This window comes from Jaculus jaculus, chromosome 8, assembly GCF_020740685.1.
Source record: "Jaculus jaculus isolate mJacJac1 chromosome 8, mJacJac1.mat.Y.cur, whole genome shotgun sequence".
Classification (NCBI taxonomy): Eukaryota; Metazoa; Chordata; class Mammalia; order Rodentia; family Dipodidae; genus Jaculus; species Jaculus jaculus.
Window position 1 is genome coordinate 36,178,732 of NC_059109.1, and position 22,957 is coordinate 36,201,688.

General features: G+C 37.3%; 1 protein-coding gene across 2 annotated transcripts in view; it reads right to left on the reverse strand.

The window, feature by feature from the left end:
• Dph6 (diphthamine biosynthesis 6) overlaps positions 1-22,957 on the reverse strand; it is a 157,005-nt gene that overhangs the window by 58,805 nt on the left and 75,243 nt on the right. For both annotated transcript variants that reach the window (XM_045155658.1, XM_045155659.1), the window contains exons 4-5: positions 14,718-14,791; positions 12,937-13,055 (exon numbers count right to left, since the gene is read on the reverse strand). In XM_045155658.1, coding sequence (XP_045011593.1) covers positions 12,937-13,055; positions 14,718-14,791 — 193 coding nt within the window. The remainder of the gene's footprint in view (positions 1-12,936; positions 13,056-14,717; positions 14,792-22,957) is intronic.

A 22,957-nucleotide genomic window follows, 5' to 3' on the forward strand; every position in this document is an offset into this window, starting at 1 on the left:
TTACTTGTCTCTAATTACTGCTGCCCAAGGTAGGTGAGAAACACATTCTGATATGATCTTTTATTCTGTAGCCAAAATAAATAAGTGAAATGAAATAAAATCAGTGACTTTCACTCTAATTACTATCCAAACCTATGTGTAGTGACTCTCTAAGACCTTAACAGAACTCGGTTTTGTATAATAATCGTTATAATTATGTTTTCATCTAATTAATACAAATAGCTTCTTTTAGAAAAATTAGTGTGTCACATAAATGTTGCCAACATTAATGTCAACTATAAATGCATTTGATATCTTTTATCTGATATTTATGGTAAGTTAAAATCCTCTTATCATTATTTAGAAATTGTGATATTCCTTCGAGTTTCCTAAATTGCATAGCTATATTGGATCTCAAAGTTTTCTATTAAAGCAAATAACAATGTGATACTAACAAGGATAGCATAGGAAGCCAAAATATGGTATCAATTAACCACTGTTGAGATGGCTTCTGTGAACCTTTCAAAAAAATAAAAATTGAACACAAAACTCAAAGGAATACCTCTTAGTTCTAGCTCCAATGAAAACTATAGACTTTATTTAATTTTTTGTTTCTACTGCATTTGTTTCATAGAAATCAACCGTTTTTAAAAGAGAGGAAAAGAAAAGAGTTGCACTGTATTTACACTGCAGCAGTTACTCAACACCCAAGATTCTTTTCTTGATTAACTCAAAAAAGAAACAGCAAATGAAGAATGTTAAGAAAATGCTTAGATATTACTTCACTTGTTTATACATATTTCAGGTTATCAGTAGTTGCTCATAATTTAATATATGCAACATATTAAACTATTAAGAAAACTACCAAACATACTGACCTATTTTAACAGTAAATATTTGGTAGGATATAGGCTAAAATATTTGTTTTACTATTAAGGAAATGAAATCTAGCTAGGTGTAGTGGTGCCTAACTATAATGTCAACAATGGGAAGGCAGAAGAAGGAGGACTGAAGATTTGAGGCTAGTCTAGGGTATATACTGAGACCTATATCAAAAACCAAACCAATAGCTGGGCATCGTGGCATGCACCTTTAAGCCCAGAACTATGGAGGCAAAAGTAGGAGGATTGCTATGAGTTTGGGGCCAACTTGAGACTACATAGTGAATTCTGGGGCAGCCTGGGCTAGAGCAAGACCCTACCTTGAAAAACAAAACAAAACAAACAAAAAACCAAACCAAGACCAAACAAAGCAAAGCAAAACCAAGCAACTCAACAAAAACAGAAAGAAGCTATTGAGAGTTGTACATCAACATGGAGTTTCTACAGCTGAATGACATCACTATGTTGCAAGGCCAAGAAGGGCTCAGATCTGTTCTTTTTTTAAAGGTGAAACAATATATGAAATACAGAAGTGTTCCGTAAGCTAAGATTCATAAATAGCAATGTAGCCCAGTTAAATGGCATGCCCTCTCTTTGTTACAATTAGAGAAATAAAACATCATTCTAAATGAGATCATACAGGCACAGGAGGACAAATGCTGCATATGTTCACTCATATATGGCTCCTAACTGTGATCAATTAGAGATGAATGCAAGTGGAAGGTAGCACAGAAATATGGGCATAAAACTATAAGGAGATCAGTAGAGAGAAGAACTAGGAAGCAAAGAGAGGAAGAGTTACCTGACAAATTAGGGGAGGGCAGAATATTATGGTGGGGGGTCTTGAAAGGATGGAGGGTGGGGAGAGAATTACACAAAAGTTAAGACAAGACATCATGGTTCAGTTCCGTAGAAATACTAATTCTGGCTAACATATAAGATATAAACACCAATAAAGGGGGAGGGGAGACAGTACAGACAGCAGGTGGAAAAAGTTTAACCATCTTAAAACCATGAACTCTCACAAGTAAGTCCTAGGCCCAGAGTTCGGTTGCCTACCACAGTGAGCTGTTGTCCACAGAGACCCATGAGATCCCTAAAACATTGTGGGCCATTGCCAGAACACTTGATTGCCTCCCAGAGCTAAAAGGTACGAACCTATTAAAACATGTCACAGACACTGGAATACTGTGCTGGAAGCAAAACTGAAATTAGGGCCCATGTTAGCCAAGGCATAAGGGGGCACATGTGTCTGGAGTTTGCAGTGGCTGGAGGCCCTGGTGCACCCTTCTATCTCTATCTCTCTCTCCCTCTTCCTCTGTCAAATAAATAATTATAAATAAAATTCTATTTTAGCTGGGCATGGTGGTTCATGCCTTTAATCCCAGCACTTGGGAGGCAAAGGTAGGAGGATCACCTTGAGTTTGAGGGCACCCTGAGGATATAGAGTGAATTCCAGGTCAGCCTGAGCTCGAGTGAGACCCTACCTTAGAAAACCAAAAAAAAAAAAAAAAAAAAAATTCTATTTTAAGGTAAAAGCATTATTAGAAATAAGAGGTACTTGATAATAAAGTTGTTCTCTGGAGAAATGTATAATATCAATCTATATATAATTAACAGAAGCTTTCAAATACAAAACCTCAATAGTAATAATATGAATGAAAAGACGAATAAATATGTAGAGGCTGCAATATAGCTCTCAATAGTGAGTATGACAAATAGAAATACAACGGCAGAACTACAGAAGTATGTAACTATGGACATACAAAGGCTGCACTACACGAATATATAAATATGGACATAAAACAGACTAAGCAACATGACTACACAAGTATGGACATAAGCAGGTTGAGTGATAGGAGTTTATATGAATGGACACACAAGAGAGTGAAACAGCGTGAGTATACGAGCATGGACATACAAGAGGGACTGAACAACATGAGCAACCAAGTATTTGTTATTCCTAAGTAGACTTTATTACATCTTTAATTGGTGAATAACATAATAGTTTTAAATATGACATATATACACATGCATATAATGTTCTCTTCCCATATTCACATTCCCAAACTATATTTTAAAATACAGAAAAACATTATTTTCCAGTGTGAAACACAATACTGAAGTTGATAAATTTGAACCTCTACTTAAAATCTGAAAGAACTGAAATATGTTTGAATATGTTTTCTAATCAATATGTGATTATATGACAAACTAATACCAGAAACAGAAAATCTTCATGTTTGGAAGTTAAATAACACTATCTGAAATAACCTTTGGATTGCAGAAGAAATTTCAATGAAGATCAAGTATTTTGAACAAAGTGGTAATGAAAATATAATCATAACTGTGATTAAAGGACACTTTATAGCTTAAATACAAGCATTATAAAAACAAGGGTAAAATTTATATCAAGAAATCTGGAAATAGGAAACAAAATCCAATAAAACCATAGATGAGGAAACAAAAGGAGCAACAAAAACTAACAAAATAGAAAATATCAAAACCAAGGGAATAACAAAATCAGTAACTACTTGTAACACTTGCTGGAGATGTGGCACAATGGTTGAGTGCTTACCTAGCATGTGCATGACCCTGGGTTAGATCTTCAGCAACTCTCCAACAACTAAGGAACCAACAACTGACCATTTGCAAGACTGACTGATAATGCAGAAGGGAACATAAAAGATGATATCATTACTTACCAGGAAATGATTTAAAATGACAAGCAGAATCATGAAGCACTGCTTTATACTTGTAACCTTCAAAATTTTGAAACAAATTTCAGGAGAAACACAGAGTATGAAGTAAGAAATAAAATCGGAATAGTTTTAATCCAATAAAGCAACAAACTATCCAATAAAAGCTCCCCATGGAAATCTCCATGTACAGATGGCTTAAGTAATAAACACTTCAAAACATTAAGGAAAAATTAATACCAGATTCACAGAAACAACAAAAAAGAGGAAACACTTCAAGACTTGTTTTATGAAGCTATATTACCAACACCTGTCACTACTATAAAAAAATTATAGCTCAACCCTCTTACAAACATGCATGCAAAAATCCTGAATACTACTAGCAAAATGAATCAAGCAATACATAAAAAGGATTGCCACAATCATTGTACCTTTATTAGTAGATGAAGGAAGGTACAGAATTCTACAACTATATTTTCTTTGTGCTGTATGTGACATAATTTGCCTGTGGGCCTGTGCACGTAGATGCCACAGGTGTCATTCCTTAGGTAGCCACCCATCTTTTTTCAGCAGGATCCCTGTCTGGTCAAAAACCTCTAGGGATCTACTTGTCTCCTACTCCTTTTGGCACTGGGATCACAAATGCACATCAGTAGACCTGATTTTTTTTTGTTGTTGTTTTTTATTTTGTCTTTATACTTGGGTTTTGGGGATGAAACTCAGGTCTCCATGCTTGCTGCAAGTCATGTAATTTACCAACTCAGCCTTCTCCCCTATACCATTCTTTATTTCTTCAAAATATTCTCAGAAGAAAATGACCTTAGTTTGGTAGAGATTTAAAACAACTATGGTCACATATTCTGTGAGACTCTTCCCAGTAAGAAGTAGGGATTAAGGCTCCTCAACAACATGTATCTTTCGAAGTTAATTTTTAAGAACTTAAGTAGTTCTACCATGTTTCTGGGATGATGATTTTCTTGGTGCTCCAAGCTATGAGTATAACATTAAGGATATCATGCTGTCAGTAATCATAAGCAATTGGATCACATGTTTGCATGAAGCTACCAGTTGTCTGTATCACCCAGGTATTTTAAGTTTCTGGCGAATTGTCCAATATAGCCCACATGATCCCTCAGGCATCACAGAGGGAAATGCCAGTTCTTCTCAGACAGCATTTTATTAAATGTTTGTTGTTTTATACCATTTTTCACAGTAACTCTTTAGCAAGAGGCAATTAAATGCAATAATTTTTTTCTTTTGTGTGTGTTCGTAGTGTCCATGTGTGTGTATTTGAATGTTTCTATGTGTAAGCTCTCACATGTGTGCACATGTGTGTGGAGGCCAGAGGCTGGCAACAGTATCTTCTCCAGTTGCTCAAACAGTTTCTCTTATTGAGTCTTGAACTCACTGATTTGTCTGGACTAGCTAGCCAGTGAGCCCAGGGATCCTGTCTTCAGCCACACAGTTGTGGGACTGCAGGTGCACACTGCCTCTTTGGTACTGGGGATCAGATCCAGGTCCCCATGTTTATACAGCATGCAGTTGATCCATTGGGCCATCTCTCAAGTGCACTGGATCTCTAACAAACATTGGTAGCAAACATCACAGCAAGGCTTATTATCAAAATCTTTTATATGAAATTATGCCCATTGCTACCAATTTATTCAATACTGATGAAACAAGGCTTCTACCTGGAAGAAGCCGTAACACTGGGAAAGAGTAAAATAAAAGTTGAGTTGGCTAGGAAGACTGAAATACAGAAAAGTTCAAAGAAAAACAAGAGAAGGACAAGAGCATGAAATCTTAAATACAAATAAAAACTAAATGTATAAAGTTCGCAGGGAAAACCAAAGTAAATCTTCACAACACTGACTTAGGCAATGATTTCTTAGATCTAATATCAAAGGACTGTTATTAAATAAACACACTGAATGACATCAAATTTTAAAATTTTTGTGTTCAAGGGCTAGAGAGATGCCTTAGTGGTTAAGGTGGCTGCTTGAAAGCCTAAGGACCTCAGTTCGATTCCCCAGGACCCATGCAAGCCAGGTGCACAAAGTGGCACATGTGTCTGGAGTTTATGTGAAGTGGCTGGAAGCACTGGGGCACCCATCCTCCCCCTATTTTTCTCTTTCTCTCATATAAGTGAATGAAAAAAAAAAAAAAAAACTATTGTGTGTTCTAAAGAATATCACCAGAGGGCTATAGAGATGGCTCACGAGCTAAGGCACTTGCCTGAAAAACCTAATGACTTGGGTTTGATTCCCTAGTACCTATGTAAAGCCAGATAATGTGGCACATGTGTCTGCTGTGCCCCTTCTGTCTTTTTTCTCTCTTTCTCTGCTTACCAGTAAGTATTTTGAAAAGTAATTCTATTGTAATAGTAAAAAGAATGCTGCCAGAAAGTGAAGAGAAAGCCCACTGAATGTGAGAAAATATTTTTAAGTCACAAATCTGATAAGGGATTTGTACCCATAATAAAAAAAATATATGCATATATATAGACATACATACATACATACATACATATAAAGAATATGTTAAATTCCATATAGTAATGAGAACACAATTCAATTTATAAATGGGCAGAGGACTGTTCTAAAGTATATATACAAATACTAAACAAATGCTAACACTAGTCACTAGCGAAATACAAAGTAAAAACAGTAAGATACACTTCCACATCTACTTGGATAGCTAGACTAATACGGAGGAAAAGCTGCATATAGACAAGGATATGAAAACCTGAAGCCTCACTCACTGCTAGTGTGAAGCCAAAATGGTAAAACCACTCTGGAAGTCAATATGCCAGTTCTTTAAAATGTTTAGCATATAATCTTGGCTTTTCTTCAGATCATATAAATTCTTCGTCTTTTAAAATGTTAAGTATAAAGTAATCATATGACACAGAAGTTTTACACCTAAGCATATATAAAAGAAAATGGAAACACATGTCCAAAGAAAAATCTGCATAAAATTGTTTATAATTATTCACAATGTTCCCAAACTAGAAAGAACATAAATGTCCACATACTGATGGGCAGCTAAATAATATGTGGTATAAAATATCTTTGTATTGGAACACTACACAGGAACAGAAAAAAAATCTATTAATTACATGCTGCAAATAGGGTGAAACTTGAAAACATTTAAGTAAGACAAGCCAGTCACAAAAGACCACACACATTGAAGAAAAATCTTGATGAGCACATCTTCTTGGGTCTATGGAGTAGAAGGTTGTTCAGAAAGATAGCTAATGAGTAAGGAATTTTGGGGGAGAGGGAATAAAGATAATCTAAATTTAGACTTTGCACCATCTGGAAACTTACTGAAACATTACATTTGACACTAGTGACATGCTAATACATACCTTTATAATATATAGTAAGATATTATAAACTACAATAGCTAGATTCTCAAATGAGATAAAAAAATCATTTTAAAAATAAAGGTTAAGTAGTTGAGAGTATGGGTCATTGGTACAGCACTTGCTCATAATACACAAAACCCCGGGTTTGATGCTTGCAACCACAAAAAGGAGGATAAAATTCAGAAAAATTGTTCTCAGAAACCACACTGGTATTTCCATTATTATTCTGAGCTCTTCAATTATTGTTCCGTTTTAATCTATGTCTGTTAGTATTCTGAATGACAGCACGTGTTCTCTGGAGTAGAACGGATTATAATTGTGAATTACATAGAAAGTAGACAATACCATTCTGATTGTTGTCCCCTCAGCTCTTACCCTCTTATCCCAGGAGTGATGAGAACAAGAAGGAATCTTATAAGTAATTTTATGTACTATATGTAAGGAATGAAGCAAATGCACATTCCTGCCAATAATCTGTGTATTTATTTAGGAGAAAAGACAGCTCTTGCCAAGAGATTCCTTGTGAAAGTAAAGGACTTTTGCCTTCACACTTGGAATGGAAACAAGCCTTTGGTGAGGTTGGGCAAAATCTAGTCTCTTCAGCTTGACAAGAGAGGAGACAGTGGTTTCTGAGGACCGGGTCTCCTGCCGCTGTTGAAATGTGCACTCTCACCTTGTGAACCCTCACCTTCAGAGTAAGTTATCTCTGGAGGACTGCCATCTATTCAGCCATAATGTAAATTTTAAAGCTTTTCTTTCAGCATAGGCCCACATTTCTATAAAATTTACTCTGAAGGTATTAACAGCAGTGCATTTTCAATATATAACTGCATATATAACAGCATGAAATAAAAGACAAATCCAACTTAAAGAACAAACCCATTTTTTTCTTCTTTTAAAAAGTATTTATTTATTTGTAAGCATGCAAAGTGGGGAGAGAACGGGTATGCCAGAGCCTCTTGCAAATCTTGTGACAAACAAAGTCTAGATTCATGTGCCACTCTGTGCATCTACCTTTACATGGGTGCTGGGGAATTAAACTTGGGCCATTGGGCTTTGCAAGCAATCACCTTTAACCTCTGAGCCATCTCTCCATCTCCAATAGCTGTTAATAATGATGTGACAGAGAATAGATATTATCAAGCAGCATCCCAGGTCCTAACAACAGCTTTCCAGGTCTTTCCCTGTTGCACTGCTTATTCTTGGCCCATCTTAACATGTAAACTCAAATGAAATTACTGTAGCAGTCTCCATTTGTTTCCCAACAGAAACAGACTTTCTGATGCATTTCATATCCACAGTAACTTGTGTAGTGACAGATGATTAATCATTCAATAAATTCTGGGCCACTTGGCTTGAAAATGTAACTATATACTAGCTACCATAGGACAGGTTTATAACAGTCATTGGCATCTAGATATTATATAATTAGTTTCCTTTAAGAACACCATATTGTTATTGCTTTTTCTAAAAAATTTAAACATGAACAAGAAAAAAAATGACATAACAAAAATTTGTACAAGAATGGATGGACTTGGAACAGATCCTGCTCAACGAACTCACACAATCACAGAAAGACGATCACCTCATGATCTCACTGATCGCCAGTTTGCTAACCTTGATCAGCTTGAGGTGCTCACAAACCTGATAGGCAACTCCAGGCCCAAATGATAGGGATGGAAGGGCTTGAGGAGAGGGTAGAGGAAAAACACAAAACTAACCTCAAAATGAACTGGTATTACAGAAAGCTTTATCCTTTGAAGATACACTAAAGATTGAACCCTCAGTAGTAACATGGTGGGAACACCTGAGGGGGTGGCATGAAGCCTACCCTGAAAAAACATTTTTTTTTTTTTTTTTTTTTTTTTTTACTTTGGCCTGTAACTCCTACTACCAGAAATTAGTTGCTACTCATGAGCTGTTGATGGGAGAGACCTAGGAAGTACCCAGAACAAGACAGGCTTCTGTGAAAGCACTTGATTACCTACCTGATACAAAAGGTAAGAACCTATTGCTGAAGACACCATATGCTGCCAGCACTGCACACGGAGAGACCTAGGTATAATCCATTGGGGAGCCAGTCCCCAGACAGTTAGCCTGTCTAGTACTGGAAAGTACTACATGAGCTACTGGGGATAAGTGACCAACAATGGTCAGAGAAACCAGGGATCTAAGTTACTCAGAAGCAAACGCCCTGACAAGATATACACATATGTTCAGTAGTGGCACACAGCCTTGGTAACCAATAACTTTCTAACTGGCTAAGAGTTCTGCTCAGTGGAAAGAAACCCATATCTGGATGTGGGAACCAGGCCAGAATCCTATGGCAACAATGATTACGCTCTCCAATCTCAAGGTCCTACTACTCTTGAACTAAAAGAGGGGCTACATCCATCAAAATCTCTCTAAATTAATAAGGTTCATCATTAATAAGGTTCATCCCATTTAACCTGTGCTGACTTCACTCTTTGTTGGAAAATATGTTTTTCTTTTTCAGAAGGTAGTGAGACCTGAGGAAATAAACAAACCCATACACTTCAGCCAAGCCACAGCTGAAACCACAGAGGAATTGGGGAGATGAACAAGAATGCAGCTTCTATAGTGAGCCTGACAATCAGCACCAGGGTGAAGGAGGCAGACAGTGGGAATACTCAACATACACCAAAGCAGAGATGCAGAGATTCAGAGTTTCCTACGAGCTCATCAATGAATTAGACTTAAAACACACCCAACACAGCTTAAGGAATTTTGTGGAAGAGAGGGTGGAAAGATTGTAAGATCTACAGGTTGGGACATCATGCCCAGACCATTCCCTCCCCCTGCCAAAAAAATAACTGACTGTTGCTCCCACAATGCATAATTCACAACCCCATGGGGAATACCTGCAACCCCACTGAGAAGAGTCCCCAGTAGAATGTGGGCAGGGAGGAGGGAAAGGAAGTTACCAACACATGATGTATCCACACTAAGTATGTCTGTTGTTAATAAATTCAAAAATAAACAAGTACACAAAGGAGCATCAGTAACTATATGAAAAAAAATCAACATGTTTAATAAGAAAAAAGATCCTGCTGGGCATGGAGGCATACACCTTTAATCTCAGCACTCATACTTGGGAGGCAGACGTAGGAGGATTCCTGTGAGTTCAAGACCACCCTGAGACTACATAGTGATTTCCAGGTCAGCCTGGGCTAGAGTGAGATCCTACCTTGAAAAGAAAGAAAGAAAGAAAGAAAGAAAGAAAGAAGGGAGGGAGGGAGGGAGGGAGGGAGGGAGGGAGGGAGGGAAGGAGGGAGGGAAGGAGGGAGGGAAGGAGGGAGGGAAGGAGGCGGGGGGAGGGAAGGAGGGAGGGAAGGAGGCGGGGGGAGGGAAGGAAGGAAGGAAGGAAGGAAGGAAGATCTTAATCCCTTAATGAACAAACGCTTATTGTTAGTAAGGTGACATCATAAGGCAGGTGAAGTATATTGCTCCTATTTATTAGTGTCCAACCTTAGTTTGGCTTCTGGAACTCCCAGACATTGATCTTTAGAATAGAAACATCCATAGTGGTCAGAATTTTCAGTAGTTTTCCCTTGGTAGTTAGAAAACCTTTTCTTAGGCTGTTGAATGGTTTGAAGCCCACTGAAGTATTATTCTATTAGCCTAGTCCTTTATAGCACTGTCCCTCTAGAACCAGCTCTACATGCAGCCAGTCTCCTGAGAGAGAGCTCCCTCTAGTGTCTCTCTATAGATTAGCAAATCCTTTTCATTACATCTAACTTTGGAACTTTTCTGCTTTATTACCCTGCCCACCCCACACCACTTCCCTGCACTCAAGCCCCAAATCTCAGAATAGCAAAGACCAAGGATACTATTGATCAGGCCACAATATGGCATATATTTTTTTTTCACACACACACATTATATTACATGCAAATGCATCACCATTGTGGATAGTCTTGTAAACTCCTTAGATGAATTCTATCCACATAGTCTACATTTAAGATCAAGCTATGCCTATAGCAGAAATCTGCTTTTCAGTACTCCAAGGTAGATGTAAGTATATTGTTTTGATGTATGCTTATAAAATCAGCAAAAGCTCTACTATTCCTAATTGTCTACTGGCACAACCTATGTCACGTCATTCACATGCTACGCTTCTGTATCTTTTGAGGAATTGTAGCTACTCAGTAAACATTCCGTTTTATCCTCAAGAATAAACTTCATATTTTCATATCTACAGATAACAGATAAAACATCAATACATACTGAGCTAAAATCATATCTATACTTTTGTTAATAAGACACTAAGAGCCAATAGTTCAGTTTTATACTTTATCCAAGGCTTAATATCACTAACTTACAATTACTAACCCCCTTCTAAGAGGCACAGACATAAATCAGAAGACACACAATACTAGCTACATACTGTCAAAAGGTGGTAATGTCAAATTCTCGGGCTCTACCTTTCTAACAAGGCTGTCTCTCTGGGTCCTAATCCAGGGAGTCACAACATCTGGTAGTTAAAAAGTCAGAATGCCTCCCAAAATGTGTTAGATGAACCCGGGTACAGAACTGCAACATTGGAGAGTATCCAAAAGCAAGAGTCAGCCACTGAAAACACTAGCTTCACACTGCAAATCACATGATACTTGTCTGCAGTGAGACCAGTAATCTGAATGCTGCCCAGCAAATCTCCTCATAAAGGAGAGGATAACTCCTTGTCTATCTTTCTCATGATAATAGCTTAAAAGAACTACAGGTTCATTAGACAAAATTTCCACTGAAGACAGCACCTCAACTTCAACTATGAGAGAATAGCTTGGCATTTACCAAGGACGAATGTTAGGAGATGTGCCCTTTCTTTACTTCCTTGAATGCTGTTTAATAATGTGAATTTATCTGTGAAGTCTTCCACAGCCTGAGACCTCATCGTTTCACAGATCAGCAGGTGAATAGTCTAAAATGAGGCACATGATTTAGTTGTTTGGAAAACATGAGCTTTCCACGTATTTTCCATAATAGGTACATGAATTAACGCACTGGCCACAAATTCTTTTTCAAAACTGAACACAATTAAAAAATTCAGAACAATCAATTCAATGTGCATATACACCATGTCAACATATGAACCATAAAGGCACCTGCTCACTGCATTTATAATATTAACATTGTTTCACACAGGATTTTCTTACTATCCCCAAAAGTCACTGTACTATTTGTTCCCAATAACAAAAAGGAAACCCATTCTATTGCATAATTATTAAATATGTAAATTATGAGAAAAAATATTTTCTTCTGATTACAAAACAAACAACAACAAAAGCTCACCCCAAAGAATGCTATGAACTTATTTTCTAGGAATTTAATTCTAAATCACATAAAAAGAAAAAGAAATCATAATATACTATCAGAAATATATTTAAAATGAGAAACTCAACATCACTCTCTGACAAATGTTCAAAACACCATTTTAATGGGAAAGTGTGGGGGTGGGGAGGGAGGGAATTACCATGGGATATATTTTATAATCATGGAAAATGTTAATAAAAAAAATAAAAATTAAAAAAAATGTTTTCTTTTTTACACAAGGCATTTATTCAGTTTCTTTAACTTAAAACTGTATTTTAAATTATAAATCATTTTTCCTTTTGTTGTGTCTATTAGTTACTTTCCCTGTTGCTAGGACATAAAGCAACTTAAGGAAGAAAGGGTTGTTTAAGCTCACAGTATAAGGGGTACAGTCCTCAGTGTTTGGGAAAGCATGACAATAGGAGGCAGCTGGCCTCATCCAGTCTACAGTCAAGTATCAGGGAGAGATGAATGTTGGTCTCAGCTTGCTTCTCCTTTTCCTCACTCCTGGGACTCAGCCAGTGGGACAGTCTCATCCACAGTTAGAGTGGGTCTTCCTAGCTCAATCTAGTCTGGAAACTCCATCACAGAAATGCCTAGAGATGTACCTAGAAGACAATTAATATTATCCCACAAAGCCAGTGATAAGCAGCACTCTTGAAAATCGGTCTCATACCTAATGCTGCCACCTTGATGATCACCGCACAAAGATTAGAGGCTATCATCTCTCGAAGCAAATCTTCCTGGTTCCTCTGCCACAGGTAAGCTAGAGGTTGGAGATCAAGTCTTTCACACCTATTAACAAAAAAAAAAGGGGGGGGGGCTGGAAAGATGGCTTAGTGGTTAAGACCTTTGCCTGCAAAGCCAAAGGATCCCAGTTCAATTCTCCAGGACCCATGTAAGCCAGATGCACAAGGGACGAATGCATCTGGAGTTTGTTTGCAGTTGCTAAAGGCCCTGGTGCACCCATTCTCTCTCTCTCTCTCTCTCTCTCTCTCTCTCTCTCTCTCTCTCTCTTTCTGCCTCTTTTTTCTCAAATAAATAAATAAATTTAAAAAAAGAAGTTAGATGAAATGTTAGTGTTCCATATTTGGATCCATTCCAAATACTTTGATTCTAAGCAGGATGTTTTTTGCAAGGACCTTAGCATTCAAAATACCTTAAGAACATGCTTTGTATGGTAAAACAGACATATATACACACATGTACATAGATCATATAAACTAATTTCTATAGACTATGTATAAGCATACAAAAAGTAAACCTCCAGGCTGACTAGAAATATTTTAATACAGTTTTGGGGAAGAAAATTTGAATGAGAGAGAAGAAATACCAGCAACAAAACTGCCCATTAGTTCATCACCCCATACAATGCATGCAGTATACAGCATACTTAGCATTACTGGATACAATAGGAAGAGTGTGGACTTAGATCAACAAAGATTTCATTCTGGACTCTGCTTGAAATGCCTTTGGCAACTCGAACTCTTGAGTTCTGTCTCTTAGTTACCTAGCTAATAAATAGGGATGGAAATATGTTCTTTCAAAGTTCTTGAGAAGAACTGTACATTTTACTCATCCAAATAAATTAAAATTTCATTTAAGTTGTATTTTGCCAAGCTAACCTTCAATAATCAATATTATCACTTAATGTTATAAGGTTTGAATAGGTCAGTAATATTGACTGTTTTGGTCATTTAAGGCACAACCTAAATGTCTGGTGGTACATCTCTCTTGGCACAGAAGGGCTTGGAAGAAAGCATAGCTAAAATTTTCTTTAAAGTTAAGCATGGCTAAAACACATAAATATGGATTCATTAATAAGTATTTTTCTTTAAATGTTGATATATTTCTTCTGTTAGCTTCTTTTATATATTACAAATGATAAAGTAAAAGAAACAAGAGGGAATCAAATCAAAGAAGAAAAATTAAAGATAGTAAAACTTAACTTTTCCTTATAATAAGCATGTTAAGATTTTCTTCCACATGTGATATAAGGGCAGAAAAAAAAGTAACATTTTTGTAACATATGCAAGTATATGCATTTAGCTCTATGGGACATGTATAATATATTTACTTATAGTTTGATATAATTATTCATTTTTAAAATTTTATTCATTTGTATACAGGGAGGGATAGAGAAAATAAAGACAGACAGAATGAACACTCTAGGGCCTCCAGCTACTACAAATAAACTCCAGATACATGTGTTACTTTGTGTATCTTGCTTTATGTGGGTAACTGGGGAATTGAACCTGGGTGATTTGGCATTTGAGGCAAGTGCTTTAACTGCTAAGCCATCTCCCCAACCCCTTCTTATTTACATTTTATGGAGCTAAAGATTGAATCTCAGGCCTTGTAGCTGGTCAATCATGCCCTCACACTGAGCTTAGTCTTCAACCCCCATTTAAGTATACACACACACACACATAATTTTTAAAATCAATGTTGTCTTACACGTTTTCTACTCGAACACGTTGATAGTCAGAAAGTATAGCACCAACTGATACCCCTTCTACTTCTTCTTTTTCCTAAAAATAAAAGAAAAATGTTTAAAAGTGAACATGGTAGGCATACTCTGAAAATTACACCTGTACTGTATTTCATCTATGAAACCATCACTGAATAAAAAAAAGCCCTGCAAGTAGAATTCACATTTAGGAAAGACATGCATACATGCATTTTAATTATCCTGTCAGCTGCAAAAGCAATAATTCTTTTACTCAAAATTAAATAAGGGCTGAAGGAATGTCTTACTGGTTAAGGTGTTTGCCTGCAAAGCCAAAGGACCCAAGTTTGATTCCCCAGAACCCACATTAGCCAGATGCACAAGATTGCATATGCACCTGGAGTTCATCTGTAGTGACTGGGGACCCTGGCTGGCCTATTTTCTCTCTCTCCCTCTTTCTGTCAAATAAATAACTAAATAAAAATAACAAATATAAAATTAAACAAGCAACCCTTTTTCATTAAGAGAGCAAACCCTTAAGCAGCACTTCCAAAATATTTTCACTTTAGACAATGAAATTCATTAGAAATTTCTATTTAAGAACAGTATTTCCCCACATTGAACACATTTTAAAAAATTAAGTAATGTCACAAACAGATCAGAAACACAACAGCTTTTAGTCTATATCTTAAAATTATAACTGACATAGGAGTACCTAGAAGCAGAGTGGGTAGAGACACTGCCTACGTAACAGCATCACACAATATATAAATTTGTGCCATGGATGAAAGCAGTATGGTTACCAATGAGAACTTCAGTACTCCCACTGGGGCAAGGACAACTCTGCCCATCATACTCACTCATAAAATGAAGCAGAATGAAAATCCAGGTCTAATCAAGCACACAGATGATACAAGGTTAGGGTGGATTAAGAAGGCAAAATCAATCAAGTACAGAGATCAATATGAACAACTTGGATATTTAAAAGGACCTAAGATGAGATTTTGTTTTTTTGAGTGTTTTTTATGTTTTCATTGTACAGGTCTTTCACACCCTTGGTTAATGTCATTCCAAGGTATTTTTTGTTGTTGTTGCTATTGAAAATGGGACAATGTCACTTCTTTCTTTCTCTGTATCTTTGTCATTTGCATACAGAAAGGCTACTGATTTTTGTGCATTGATTTCATATCCTGCCACTTTGCTGAAGGAGTTAATCACCTTCAAGAATTTTGAGATGGAGGCTCTTGGGTCTCTTATGTTCAGAATCATATCATCTGTCAATAGAGCTAACTTCACTTCTTTCTTTCCAAATTGTATCCCTTTTTTTTATTTCTTTCTCCTGTCTTAATGATTGAGCTAGGACTTCCAGTACTATATTGAAGAGCAGAGGTAAGAGTGGACATCCCTTTCTTATTCCTGATCTCAATGGGAATTCCTCCAGTCTCTCTCCATTAAGCATTATTTGGGCTTTAGGAGCTTTATATATATATATAGCCTTTATTATGTTGAAATATAAACTGTCCATGCCTATTTTCTCCAATGTTTTGATCATGAAGCGATGTTGTATTTTTTTAAAGGTCTTTTCTGCATCTATCAAAATATTCATGTGGTTTTTGTGTTTAAGCTTATTTATGTGGTGTGTTACATTGACGGATTTCCCTATGTTGAACCACCCCTGGGTTCCTGGGATAAAGCCTACTTGATCAAGGTGGGTAATGCCTTAGATGTGTTGTTGGATTCGTTTTCCAAGGATATGATTCAGGATCTTTGTGTCTAAGTCCATAGGGAAGTAGGGCTATAGTTTTCTATTGCGGGGGGGGGGGGGGCATCTCTGCTTGCTTTTGGTATTAGGGTGATACTAGCTTCATAGATGGATTTGCAGAGCTTTCTCTGTTCTCCAATTGTGTGGCATAGTTTGAGAAAAATTGGTCTGGGTTCTTCCATTAAGGTTTGATAGAAGTTAGCTGAGAAGCCATCTGGTCCTAGACTCTTCTTTTTGATTTTTAATTACCTTTTCAATCTTGATGGGTGTGCTAGGTTTGTTTAGAAGATTAATCTGCTCTGAGTTTAGCTTTGGTAGGTGATATCCAGGAATTCATACACTTCCTCCATATTAACCAGTTTTATGTAGTACAGGTGTTTGAAATAAGTCCTGACGGTTCTGATAATTTCACTTATGTCTGTTGTGATCTCTCTTTTTACATTCATAATTTTGTTAATTGGAAGCATCTCTTTTTTTCACTTGCTCAAGCTGGCCAGGGGTTTGTCTATCTTGTTTATTTTTTCAAAGAACCAGCTTTTTTTTCATCAACTTTCTTGTTTTCTTATTTTCCAATTCAATAATTTATGCTCTAATCTCAATTATTTCTTTCCATCTGGAGATTTTTGTGTTGGATTCTTCTTGCTTTTCCAGTGCCTTTAGGTGGATGGTTAGGTTACCGATTTGGGATCTGTCTTTGTTACGAAGGCATTTAGTGCTGTGAATTCTCCCTTGAGGACTGCCTGCATTGTGTCCCATAAGTTTTGGTACAATGTGTTCTCATTGTCATTCATTTCCAGAAATTTCACAATTTCATTTTTTTATTTTGTCCACTACCCATTTAATGTTTAAAAGTGTATTGTTCAGTTTCCAGGAGCCGATGGATTCCTGGTACTTCTTTTGTTTTTAATTTCTAGCATTGTGATCTGATATCATGCAGGAAATTATGCCAATCTTCCTAAATATGTGGAGGCAAGACTTGTGATCCAGCATATGATCTATTTTAGAGAAGGTTCAATGTGCTGCTGAGAAAAATGTATAATCTGAGGATTTGGGGTAAAATGTTCCTTATGTATCCATTAGATCTAATTCTTCTATGGTTTTGTTGAGCTCTCTCACTCCCTGTTGATTTTCTGTTCGAATGAACTATCTATTGCTGATAATGGAGTTTTAAAGTTCCCGGCAATGATCATGTTGGTGGTTATTTCTGTTTTATTGTCAAGTAGGTTTTGTTTTATGAATTGTGGTGTCCCTGTGTTTGGTGCATAAATATTTATTGATTGTGAAATTTGGTCTTCTTTGTTATTTTTAATACTTTTGCTTCCACTAGTTTTTTGGTGGCAATTGGACCTGCCTGCTCAGAGGGAAGGAGCCTGTGAGGATCTGAAGGGGCCCAAGGACCTGATGTATAAGCTTATTGTTCTGTGACTCGGGGTAAGGGAGTGTGTGGTCAGGTGGCCCTAACTGGACAGGGGGATGGAGGAGGTGGCCAGTGTATGGCATTCCGGAGCCTGCAGTTGTGGGTGGTGCTAATCTGGCCAACCTTGGTTCACAAGGGAATGGGGAGTGGCGCTGGCCAGTGGGATGGTTTTTGTGGGACAGAGTTCTTTTAGGGTGGAGAGAATGAGGCAGTGGTCATGGGGGGGAGGGAGGGGAGGGAGGAGAGGGAGTGGAATGGTGGTCGGGTGGGGGAAGTGGGACAGTGATCCTGCAGAGTGGGGGGGAGTGGGATGGCGGTGGTGGGGTGTGTGGTGGAGGTAGTGAGGGGCAGGGGAAGTAGGTAGGACAATGATCACAGGAGGTGGGGGCAGTGGTTGCATTTGGTTGGGGGGAGTAGGATGGAGGTCATGCAGGTCAGGGAGAGTGGGATGGTTGCCCATGTGTTATGGCCTGGGTCCCTTGCCTGCAGTTAGTGCAGGAGAAACCTATGGCTGGGATTATGGCCGGGATGGCTGCTTGAATGGATTAGGGGACTGGTGTGTGAGTGTGGGAATCGGCTGATTCCCTTTTATTGCAAGTCTACATCCTCCCACTGGAGGCCTACTAGAGTATGCTTACCCAGTGAACCCTTAATGTCTTGCCTGTCCTTCCTTGGGAGGTGTGGCGCAGTGAGGCAGACACCATCTTGATTGGAAGTCCCTCATTAGTCATACTTTTTTCTTTACCAAGTATAGAAACCAGGAAAGGAAAATGATAGTGGCTGATAGAAAACAAGCCATGTTTCCCAAACATACTCAAGTAATGCTGTGTGTCCTAAACATTTGCATTATGAACAAACAGAAATACACAACAGTAACGTCTCAAGCCTTTAGAGGTAAAGTTAAGTTAAAACTTCCATTATCTGCCCAAACTGTCCAAAAATAAAATGAATATTGCTACCAGATAATGTTTCAAGAAAACAGTTATTTCCTTTTTCTATTTGCACAACTTTGTGGGAACATTTGCTAAACCCGTTCTTTAACATTGCTAGTCACTTTTTCTCCATTTATTAGAAAAGGTCAAGGCACAGTGTCCCTGTTGAGTACACATGTAATGTGGACCACATGGAAGTGAAGGTACTAAACATCAGCACTGAGTGGCATTCTCATATATGTGTTCACTTATCAAAGTTCTGACCAAGGCAAGTATGAGATATTGGATGCTATAAACATCCCAATGCATGTGTTTTTTATTGTCTGTACTAACAAAGACAGGATTTAGGCATGCAAAGATTTTCTGAAAAGAACTCAGCAACAGAGGAAATAACATCAAAAGTTGAAAAATGGGATCAATGAAGCAAAATGTTTTTGCACAGCACACACAGAAAACTATCCAGAGTAGAAAGACTGTATATGAAAGGGGAAAAAAAATCTTTGTTAGCCATTCTGCAAACAAGGGATTAATATCTGTGAAATACACAGAAAATAAAAATTAATAGCAAAAGAACCTTCTATTAAATGGACTAATTAACTGCACAGTTGTCAAAAGAACAAAATTAAAATGGATAATATATATTTATAAAGTGATCCTTAGTAATCAAGGAAATACAAATTAAAACTCCTCTAAAATCTATTTCACCTGTATCTAAAAGGCTAATATGACAGTGGGGTACAACAAATACTGGTGGAGATGTGAGCCAAAAGGAACCCTTACTCACTGCTGCTGAAAATGAAACTTGTACAGCTACTGTGAAAATCAGCATATATACATCCCACCTATTTCATTTCTTTGTATATACCTAAAAGGACTCTAAGTCAACATATTATAAAGGTCCTCCCACATCGATGTTTATTGCCCCAGTATTTATAGTTACTAACCAGCCTAGATGTCCATCAACAGATGAATGGATAAAAAAAAAACTGTCATATTCATACTGAAAGGAATTTTAGTCAGCTATAAAGGAAAATAAAATCATGGTATCATCAGAAAAAAACTGAGAAGGGAAATATGGTAGAGAGTAACCCAGAGTGGAAAACTGGAGCCTAGCCAACAAAAATAAAGTGCCTGTCACACTGGAGGGTGTCAGTGTTGTGGGGTGCTAGAGTCCAAAGCACAGCAAGTGAAAAGTAATTTGGGATCAGAGTTCAACACATGGCTTACATCTTGAGAGCAAATGAGAGTCTATTCCTGCTGGAAAGTTTTTTTGTAAACCAAGAAAATTATATATGAAAACTGCATCTATGTTATGTCCCTAATTCAGTGGATTTTGACAAATGTACATACCAGCAAAACTGGCATGGCAATCGAGACACAGATCATTTTGATTACTCCAAAAGATTTCTTCTTGCACTAGAGGAGTGCATCAGTGGAAAAGCATATGCTTAGCTCTATTTAACATGCTCCCCCAAATAGTGACCCCTTGCAGCATAACCCACCCTTGGCCCTGGCCCCAAACAGCTACTCATCTGCTGTACACCACTGTATATTAGCTTCATTTTATTTAAAGTCATATAAATATTATTATGTAATGTGAACCCTTTTCATTCTAGCTTCCTTAATGCAGTATAATGATGTAGAGGTTCACCCATGTTGTAAGTGCATTTCTGCTCATCTTTTGTGTAGATTTACCACATTTTACCTATCTATTCAGCTGCTGGTAGATGTTTAGATTGTTTCCAGCTTGTGGTTCTTATAAATAAAGCTTCTAACTTTCCAAATGACTGTGAGAAAATATGTTTTCATTTCTCTTGGTCTACCACAGGACTGCAAGAAGTGAAAGATGTTTGTATTTACATTCAAGAAGATAAATCTTATGAACATTAGTGAGATGGAGAGACTAGAGAAAAATGAGGAACCTATTCTGAAAGAACTGAAGAGTAAGAACATGAAGCCAAGTACAAAAAAATAAACTCACAACAGAAATGGGATTTGGGCACCAGGGACCTAAAAAAGGAATAAATAAAGGGATGGGACAAATGATTCTAGATTATGTGGCTACTACTGAGAAAGGAAATGAATGCATGTTTTAACAGAAAGCATTATCATCTAACTTTCCATACATTGTATTCATTTTGTTTACTGGGTATCTGTCTTTATGTGGTTGAGACTGTCATAATAAAATGCCATAAAAAGAGTGATCTAAGCAACAGAAATTTATTTTCTCAGAGCTATGGAGGCTACAAGTCCTGGTTGCAGGTGCCAGCATTATCAAGGTCTCATAAGGATGGCCCTGTAGGTGGCAGTTTTCCTATTCAGTCCATACATTGGCTAAGAGGGAGGAGCAAGCAAGCTCTCCAGTCTCTCCTTTCAAGAACACTAACCCATCTTGATGGCACACTTTCAGGACCTCTTCTAGGCCTAATTATCTCCCTCAAGATCTCATCTCCAAATAACAGCACTTTAGAAGTTAGGACTTCAACATAAATTTTGTAGGAAAAACTTTTGCCCACAGCACTGGCCAACACAAAGAAAACTAAGGCACACTGAGAAATCAAGAAAACAGTGAACTGCAGAGCTGCTCAGCATACTTGAAACATAGGAACAAACAGGACAAGAGCTTTAAGAAACAGGACAAAGAGTGGGAAGAGTGGTGTACAATGCTGAAGTTACATGGACAGGAGATGAGAGGAAGAAGAAACATCAGCAAATGCCCTAAAACAAGCAGCAGGAGATGCTATGTCAAAGTCAAGAAGTATGCTTAAGCACAGAGATGATTTTGATGACAAGGGAAAAACAAATAACATTATCAAGTATCTTCTGTGTCTTGAAATTTATGGTAGGTTTATGGTAGGTTCCACAAATCCCACCTAAGTCATTACTCACTACAATCCAAAATATAACCACTGTGTATAGGAAAAAAGCAAGGTAATCATTGTATGGAATGACATCACTGGAAGGTGAAATATCCATCCTTTAAGTTAAGATCTGTGTGCTAACTATATAGTGCTCTTTCTTAGTTCCATATGCTTGTTGAATGTTCAGAAAACCATTGCATTTTAAAATTAGAAGGATGACTATAAGCATTGAGAGGAAATATTATTGATGGGAGGAAGAACAAACATGCAGAAGTAATGCACATTTACTGGCAAGTTCTAAACAGAATGAATTTCAGATCCATATAAAAATGAATATGATAAACCAACAAATATCTGTTAATAAATTGAACACAATTCCAAGAATTTGGAGTTTAAAATATGTTAAATTACATTTTTTGTCATTAAGGTGTTCATAGCTATTTTGTCAAGTATCTAAGACATATGGAGAGGAAGATAACAATAAAAAATAATGCCAGTGGCAGAAAAGTTAGAGACAAAACTCATCCCTAAATGACCTGAAGACATTGCTAAGCCACAGGGCTCTCAGAAAAACAGAAACTGTCCAGCTTACACCACTATGGCTATAAATGATGAAAGTATAACTAAAACTCAGGAGATAAAGTCAGCATAACATCAATGAGTACCAACAGTGTTTAATGTTATTAAATATTGATATTAGTTGATATTCTTATAAGGCCCCCTGAGGTAGATTATCATCATTATCTTTCTTGCTTTATAATCAGAAGCATTAAGAGAGCCTTAGAAAGTCATCTGTGGCCACATATGAGAAGCAGACATCACAAGCTCATTTGTGGGTTAAGCCAGCTTTCCCTCCACCCAAACCTTTGTCAAAGTAAGACAGGCCTGTAAAATTGCTGGGAAACTAATCCAGACCACCTACCTGATTTACAATGCCAACCCTAACAGAGAGGGCACAAAGGAGCCTGCTTACAAAGTGATAAAGACAGTTCATGGCCACTCTTACACCAGGGTGACAAGTCCACAGACTAAATACAAAAGCTCAACCATACTTCTCACAATACTATGTATATGCTGATATGGAAGAAAATCTACAATAATCTCTACATTTCTATATTGATACTGGAAAATACTATGTGGCAAAATTGATTCTTGTGCAAAATTGAGTGTCTACATGTGTATACATGACTGTACATGCTGTATACAAATAACAGACCCCAGCCAGTGTGCTTTTAAATAAAATTAAAGGAATTCTTAATTGTGTTCAGTTTATTGT